The sequence below is a fragment of the Pygocentrus nattereri genome, chromosome 3 (genome assembly GCF_015220715.1).
Source record: "Pygocentrus nattereri isolate fPygNat1 chromosome 3, fPygNat1.pri, whole genome shotgun sequence".
Lineage (NCBI taxonomy): Eukaryota > Metazoa > Chordata > Actinopteri > Characiformes > Serrasalmidae > Pygocentrus > Pygocentrus nattereri.
Window position 1 is genome coordinate 35,939,815 of NC_051213.1, and position 8,293 is coordinate 35,948,107.

General features: G+C 39.0%; 1 protein-coding gene across 3 annotated transcripts in view; it reads left to right on the forward strand.

Moving 5' to 3' along the window:
* ice1 (KIAA0947-like (H. sapiens)) overlaps positions 1-7,751 on the forward strand; it is an 11,356-nt gene extending 3,605 nt beyond the window's left edge. For 2 of the 3 annotated variants that reach the window (XM_017700857.2, XM_037537249.1), the window contains exons 8-22: positions 429-511; positions 614-690; positions 792-829; positions 946-1,028; positions 1,147-1,183; positions 1,275-1,325; positions 1,445-1,525; positions 1,718-2,175; positions 2,402-4,720; positions 5,303-5,471; positions 5,757-5,917; positions 6,539-6,729; positions 6,825-6,925; positions 7,044-7,142; positions 7,298-7,751. In XM_017700857.2, coding sequence (XP_017556346.2) covers positions 429-511; positions 614-690; positions 792-829; positions 946-1,028; positions 1,147-1,183; positions 1,275-1,325; positions 1,445-1,525; positions 1,718-2,175; positions 2,402-4,720; positions 5,303-5,471; positions 5,757-5,917; positions 6,539-6,729; positions 6,825-6,925; positions 7,044-7,142; positions 7,298-7,479 — 4,130 coding nt within the window. In that variant the 3' untranslated portion in view covers positions 7,480-7,751. The remainder of the gene's footprint in view (positions 1-428; positions 512-613; positions 691-791; positions 830-945; positions 1,029-1,146; positions 1,184-1,274; positions 1,326-1,444; positions 1,526-1,717; positions 2,176-2,401; positions 4,721-5,302; positions 5,472-5,756; positions 5,918-6,538; positions 6,730-6,824; positions 6,926-7,043; positions 7,143-7,297) is intronic. The other variant, XM_017700858.2, reaches the window with a different exon arrangement.
* The last annotated feature ends 542 nt before the right edge of the window (positions 7,752-8,293 follow it).

Below are 8,293 nucleotides of genomic sequence, written 5' to 3' on the forward strand. Positions count from 1 at the left end.
ATCTCGACAAATTGATATGTCTGCCTATGATTGTCCTGCTCTGTGTTTATTAAGCCTTTGAAATTTAAGCCATTACGGCTGTACTTGATGCCTCGCTCATTCTGTCCTAGAAGCACAGGTTCACCATGGACTGCACCTCTGTCTCTCTTCCGTAATAATTTTCATCCTTTTTATACCAAATGAATCTTAAAGTTAAAATTGAATAGTGATTTCAGTGCCTGTACCTTAGACATTTAACTGAGTAACAGTGTTCATCCCTAATTAGTTTCAGTCTAAAACTAAAGAAGCATAAAGAACCATTGGATGAGGAAAGCCGTGAAGCTGTGTATTTTTTTTTTTTTTTTTTTCCTTCTGGAACTTCTGGTTTAGTGAACTACAAATTTAGATTTTTCCTGCGTCATCATATCCTACTGCTCCTCCTCACACAGATGCAGCAAAATCTGAAAGTTTAGAAAATACAAAACTGAGATCTGAGAAGAAAACCCTAGAAGAAGATCTGCAGAAGACTCAGGTTAGACGACTTTTGGCTGTGTATCTTATAATACATTTTTGTTGTTTTCTAAATGTAATTCATTTCTTTTAAACTTTGTTCTGGTTCATCTTGTTTCAATAGGAATACCTTGGGATGTGTCAGCAGGCAGCGGAGGAGGTGGAGAACCTGAGACTACAGAATGCCAAGACGTTGATTTTGTGGGTACTTGCAAAATTAAAGGTACAACTGCTACTTGATGTTGCACATGAAGTGTTCCTTCTAAAGTGTTTTCCTTTTTTGTTCTTTTTTTGTTTTGCAGCAAAAGTAATCTTGAAAATCAGCTGCTGGCACTTGAAGGTCTGTATTAATTGTATCCTCCATAGTTTATAATACAATACAAATGGTTTAGGTTGTTGCGGTAGTAGAAAGATCTAATCAACTGTTGTTTTGTGTCTTTTTGTGTTTATACACAGATACAAAATTTAAACAGAGTAATGAAATCACAGATCTGAAAAGAGAAAATGGTGTGCTTCAAGAAAACCTTCTGGAAATGCAGGTGCCTATTTTTTTTTAGCAATTCTCATTTACCACTAAATAATACTGCTTAACAGCTAATTTAACTGTAATACATCTATACATGCATTTGGTCATTGGTATTTGTTTTAATCTTACAGAATAAACTTGAGAAATTGGAAAACGAAGTTAACAAAGGTAAAAGTCAAATATTGACTTAAATGTCACATTTTTAAGTCAAGTATCAGCATAGTATACTAAATAGTGTTTTTGTTTGTTTTTGGAACAGAAAAAAGAAGTGCATCTACACAAACCAGGTTGGAGCCAAAAGTTGACAAAGGTATTTTTGATTAAAGCCATTTGCAAAAATAGCCCCATGCAACTGAGGCATGCTTGTTTTCCCCATAATATGCTTCTAAAAGTATGAACAGATCTTTTTCATCTTTCTTTTCTATTCAGTCAAAGTTAGAATGCTCTTAGAGGAGCTCTGGCATTGTGTGGAACCACTGCCCCAAACCACAGAAATGTTGGACTTCAGTGGTAAGTACTATTATTGTTGTTGTTGTTGTCATCATTATATATATATATATATATATATATATATATATATATATATATATATATATATATATATATATATATATATATATATTTCATCTTTATTACCTAAAAAGTAACATTGGGTCAAACCAGAAGTAACAAATTCTTCAAAAACTTATTTTTGTTTCAAAGCAGAAACCACAGACAATCAGCACTTATCCATCTTCTCAAAATTCAGACTTCAAAAACTTCCATTTCAACCACTGCCAGCCAGTCCTTGTAGAAAGCAGATTCCACACTTGGCTCCATCGACCCCTGCTAAAGGGATGAAGTCTCAAGCACCAGGCACCTCCAGCTCCATTTGGAAAGTGTCTCCTGGAAGGAGTAAGTCTGAATCTTCATTCGAAGACAAGACCACTCCAAGTAAAGTACAAAGTAACAAAAACCCAGGCAGGAAGAAGAAAGGGAGCCTCGGATCAGAGGAGCTCAGTCATATAGGTACATGGATTGACAAAGCCAATATTGATGGTAATAATGGTCACTCATCAGACAGAGATGGCAGCAGAAACGGCACAGATTTGTGGGACATTCTGGATTTCTTCAAGCCTTTACCTACAGCTTTGTCTCCGCTGCATGTTTCTGATGAATTGGTAAGTTTAATTCTTGGCTGTGCCAAGCACAATTTAGCAGTATTATGCTGACCATCCCTCACTTAATTCAAACTTATGTCATTTATGCACATAAATGTATTGGTGTCTAAATAAATCCCACTTGGTGTGAAGGCCTTTGACAAATAGGAGTTAAATATGCTATTTAGTTTCCTTGCACAGTTCTCTTTCAAAATCTTGTTAATATTGCATATACGATTTGTTTCAGACTGAGATGGATAGTGACCCATCAATATCCAGTCCAAAAGAGGACTCTTTATCAAATGACAAAGATGCCAAACAACTGACAAAGTCTACAGAGCCAAACCCTCTGAAGGATGATGTAGTAACTGCATCTGTCATTTCCTCACCTGGCTGTTTCATAAAATCTGATCTTTTTAACACAGAAGTGTCATCATTTCCTCATAATACTACTGATGAGAGCTTTTTGTCAGAGAGCCAAGAGATGGAAGTTGATAAGCCCTCTGAAGTGAAGGAAAACTTACCCTGTGCAGTTACAGTAGCAGATTTACAAAATGAACACGAAAGCATCACAGTGAAACCAGATAGAATCACAGTCACAGCAGAATCACAGCTGAACGCTATGGAAAAACATCTCCGTGTTCGTTCACCGTCTGTTGGCAGTGAATCACCTAATGCACTTTGTAATGAAGCAATCCATAAAGGTTCAGATTCTGGACAGAATGTTGACCACAAGTGCCTAGATACTCATGATGATGCATCTCATGATTGTCATTCTGGAGACAAAGTAAATATGACTGAGAAGTCTTCTGAGATTCCAGGAAGAGACTCTGAGACAGTGCCAGAAAGTTCAGTGCAGAAAATCCCAAACAGCTTGACTCCAGAAGCCCCCATTGAAGGAGATTTAAAGACCAGTGATAATCAGAACAATGTTAATGGACAAGAACACGATTCCTCCAGTATGAAAGTCAATGGCGTTTCTCTTGTTGGGTCCTCAAAACATGAGGAACTATCAGACGATGAGGAGTTTTTTGGTCTGAAGAGAAAAGTTAGAGGGAATTTCTCAAAACCTGGCCCAAAGAGTTCCCCTGATAATTTGAACTGTATTAGTGTATGCACACCACAAGCAGTTGGAAAGGAAACATCTGAAGAGAAATTTCAGAAAACGAATTCCAAAACTGAAGATGAAAGACATCTTGAATTATCCAAAACTATACCTGATCCTGAGAATGAGAAAGGTGCCAGCAGTTTAGTGGACAAATCCGTTATGGAGCACACCTCTGAGCCTGAAATGCCCGAAGACGATGGTAACCAAGAGGCAGCACCAGCACAGAAGCACAAAGATGAATTGGTGAATCTTCCTCAAAAATCCCTGCAAATCGTTGATACACAAGAGGAAAATTCTCTGTCTGAAGCTCTTAAGCCCACTGTTGAAAAGGCAGACACTATTCCTTTCACTGGCCCAAAAGAACTTGACACAAAAGCAGAAGACTCAAGTGTTAAGCCTCAGGATGTTTGTTCAGCTGTACCAAATCCAGTGAAACTGTCTGGTACAGATAGAGAAGTGAATCTATCACCACTTACAGCTTTTGCTTCCAGAAATGCCCTTACATCAACCCCATCTCCAGAGTCAATTGGACATGTTCGTATGGCGATGGGACCACCACTACCTCCAGCTGTTATGCCACTGACTGCTACTCCTCCAAAATTTGGAAAGCCACATACTCTGATTAGCCCCAGTGGGCAGTTGCCTTCCTGGTTACCATCAGAGGGACCACTTTCTCAGGATCCGCAGCAAACAATGTCCTTTCTTGAGTCAGGTCTTCAAGATGAAGCAAAGAGATCTCCTTGTCTGACCACCCCTTCACCATCTAGAGGAGTTCCCTCTTCCCCATTACAGTTTGGATCTGCAACTCCAAAACACGCTGTTCCTGTCCCAGGAAGACTGCCATCAGCTCTGAACTCCTCATCTCCCACTACCTCACAGGAGAATTCCATGCAGATACTGGACACCATGTATCCAGAACTCTCTGCCCAAGCTCGGACTTTGAACATCCTGAGAGGAAATGTTACCCTCGGCAGGACAGGCAGCGAGAGTGGGGCCTCACCACCCTCTGTTAATCAAATCTCAGGTAACAAAACCATCAATTCCTCATCCACGGCCTTCACCAAGACGGAGCAAAAAGTAAAAAGGACAGGAGTGAACGTGCTACTGCCAAAAAGTGCCAAGAAGCTCCGGCTTGATGCCTGTTCACCTGCTGCTGTTGACACTACCTCTCCCATGGCAGTTAACAATGATCAGGCAACTGATGTAGTAGAATCATCAGAATCCCATCCAATGAATAGTCCATCAGGCAGCAATCAGGAACAGGGAACGGAAAGCAAACCTCAAACCAAACAAAATGACAAAGAGGTCAAAATCTCTGATGCAATAGAAAAGCTTCAGAGTTCGTGTTTTGATGTGCTGCCTGTAATCAAGAGCCATGTGTTTCTTGGACGAATTTCTGAGGTTCCTGTTCTCAGAGATGAAGAAAAATCTGTCATTTCTGAATTCTGTTCCAACCAGGTAAGTCATTCCATCTTGCTTTGGTTTCACACATTAGTTTAAGCACATGTGACAGATAAGTTTAGTTCATTGATTTTAGTTATCTGTTGAAAGACTAACAAGGGTGACCAGTGGAGAATCCACATTGCAAATAATTGCGTCTTGGCAAGTGAAATCATAAGTCTAGTAGATATCTAAGATTTGTCATTGTGAGATTGTAAGAATGTCATAAGGTATATAATGTATTTCTAGACATTTTTTACAGTTATAAGTCCTAGTGTTCAGTCAGATTCAAGACATAATGCCTCAAATGAGTAAACGATCTACCAATAGAATGACATTTTACACGACAAAATGACTAGAGATAAACATTCATACAGTTGATATTGATTTGTAATTTTTAAAGTGAGAACATCTTCAACCTAGTCGGTATAAATAATGTTTCTCATGCATTCATTGCATGGCTTGGGTTCGGCAGTCTAGAGCCATCAACGCAACACTTATTCACTAATGCGGTGGCAGGCCCTTTTGTTTTCACTGTGTTTAATGCATTTATTGATTGGACAAATGTACTGATGATTAACTTTTTTTTTTTTTGATCAGAGCCCTGCAGAAGAATTCATGGCTGCTATTTTATCCAAAATAAAAGCACAAAGAGATGTTTTGAAGCAGGAATTCCTGCAGTCCATTTGTAGAGTCTACATAGGCTTGTGTCGTCAAAGAGGAGATATTCAAAAAGCCCACGCTCTAGCATACAGCATCCTGAAAGAAAGTGAGTTTGCACTAAATGGGCCTCATTCACCAATGTCTTCCTAATTTGTTTTTGAGAAAGGTCCTAAAAGGTTTATGTCAGATTCATGATGTTCCTTGTGGTCTTGAGTGTTTGGGAATGAGGCCATGTTTTGTGTTTATTTATTTATTTATTTATTTATTTTTTAACCTTGTACTCCATATGTGTTATTGAAAATTAGTCAGTTATAAATGACAGCAGTCACTTTCATCTGCCATACTTGGTGTTAATCCAACCTTCCTGGGCTTGATTGCTCTACACACACAGATTTCCCTGAAGCCCCAAAGCTGATTTTATTTATGGTGACCACATGGCCAAGCATGCTGTGCTATGACAACTGTTTGTGCAAAGCTATTCATACAGTGAGCAAGCTGAAAGCAGAGGGAGAGATTTTAGATTGCCTGACTGTGTATCTGCACTGGGATAAGGTAAGCAGCTTTCTTACTAACTCCCATTATTATTTTCTTTGAAGTTCCAAATGCACTACTTAATCCAGTGCTTGATGCTGACCAAGTGCAGCATTGAATTAGATCATACTCGGCTCTGTTGTCCTGTCTACCCTTGTTTAAAACGTGCTGATTTTTTATTTGGCTTACATTGTCATTGTATGTAAATATTTTCTTTGAAGACGGTTCCTTTTAAATGGCTGAGGAGCATAGAGTAACTCATAATAATTATGTGAGGGTCTTTAATTCCCTTCATACCTGTCAATGGCAGATTCAAAACATGTTTTGTCAGGCTACTGACCAACTTTTTTTATTTTCTGCAGAGTTCTGCAGAAGGTGCTGTTACTGAATTAGCATGTGTGTGTGTGTGTGTGTGTGTGTGTGTGTGTGTGTGTGTGTGTATGTGTGTATGTATATGGGATGCCCTTTTCCTTAACTTAGCTAAATAATTTGGTCTGACCCAGAGCAATGTTACAGCCATTCATGGCCCCGAGTCCAAGCCTTCTTCTTAGTCCCATCCCTTAGTTAGCCTGTAAGTTGATATAAAAGAATTGTCAGTTAGCACTGCACTGTGTATCAAACAAAAGTTGTGTTCTCTGCCAGACGCCTCCAAGCGACATCCATAAAATGATCAGCAGCATTCTGAAAGCACTTCTAGAGGATGACAACCTGAAATTCCTGAAGCATGATCGCCATGGTGATGACCTCTGCCCCACTGCCTGGGAATACATCTTTACTTTGGATCTTCTGTGTGCACATCTGGGATGGAAGTGGACTCATGACAATATTATTGGGTACTGCATGCAGGAGATGTACACCATGTTCTTTATTTTGGTTTTATAAACCCAAGATATTAACTTTACCCATATTTTTTATTTTAATTCTTCAGGAAAGAGCTGTGGCCAGTCATGAACACATGGGTGTCACAACCAAGACTTCAGCAAACACCAATCCGAGATGTTTGTGTGGCAGCGGTTTTGAGACTTATTGGTATGTTTTTTTTTTTTTTTTGATAAAGTAATTGTTGGAGACTTTTGTTGCTTTTAAATGTGTACTATTTTTTTTTTTTTTTTGTTTTGTTTATTATGTTCATGCTCTTGACAAATAGGGAGACTTACTCAGCTGGGTATAAAGGAGAAGCTATGCAAGTCTGTTCAAAATGTAGCAAAAGCAATGAACCTCTTTGCCAAACATGGAATAACAGAAGGTAAGTTCTGACTTCTTACTTTTCATGAATTTATGAAATAGTATGCATATGCAGATTTAATCAGCTGGAAATAACATTCGCAAACCCAGTTTTCCTCTCATTTTGTATCAGGTTTCTAAAATAAATGCACTCTCTTACAACTCTCCTGTGTGTAGGTGTGCCATGGGAGGTGCAGCTATCTGCCATCTACACCATTTATGACCTGGCACCCATCGACCCCAAAGAAGCCCTGGAGGCCTTGGCATCATGGCGCGGAGAAACCACACAGCCGGTTCCCTCAGGCATTATGAGCTGCATAATGCAGATCGGCTCTCTGTGCCGTCAGATCAGACCATAAAGCATCTGTGGATCACAACCTGTTTGTTTACATTTGCACATTCTTTGGTTTTGCCTCATTTCGATGTTTGAAATCCCTTGGAATAATGTGCCGTTGTATTACTGGCTTCCTGGTGCAAGTTAAGTGATCTTGTTTCTAATATCAAAATATATGACTATTTGATGGAAGAAACAAGGTGATGATTGTTCATTTGTAAATTATTGTACATTTTGTTAAAAGTATAAAGCTGTTGATAAGTTTAACATATTAAAACCCGTTTACCTACACTTTTATAACGTTGTCCTTGAGTAAGATGATGCCTATTGAGATATTATTTAAGAGCACAAGCACATTCAACTTAAGCAGCGTTCATAATAAAACACATGCTGTTTGTTTTATAAAGGCGATCAACGATTTTCTCTGTTAACCCAGGCTTAGTTACTCAAGCTGTGATTAACCATCATGCATGAGCCCAGGATAGCGTGATGTTTGTGACAAACAGCCAATGTTGAAATGATGAGGCGGAATGGAGCGGCTTGTTTTTCAAGGAAAAAAGCGATATTTTTCGTGTAATTGATGCCACGCTCGTTATGAAGAAACCAAAAGGTGACACAAAAAGGACCAGAGAAAGAGAAGGCACACCTTGGTCGGAAATTCAGCCTGATTGGTCCAAGAGTTGCTTATGATCTGAAATCCTACCCTTAAACTTTACCTGCCCTGGACCAAGTTGTGCAGCAACTTGCCTTGTTGGTTTAGGCAAAAAGTGATCCACCATCCTAAAAATCTATTGTGTTAGATCAAACTAAGCCTAACACTAGCTGGCTAAGCAAGAAAT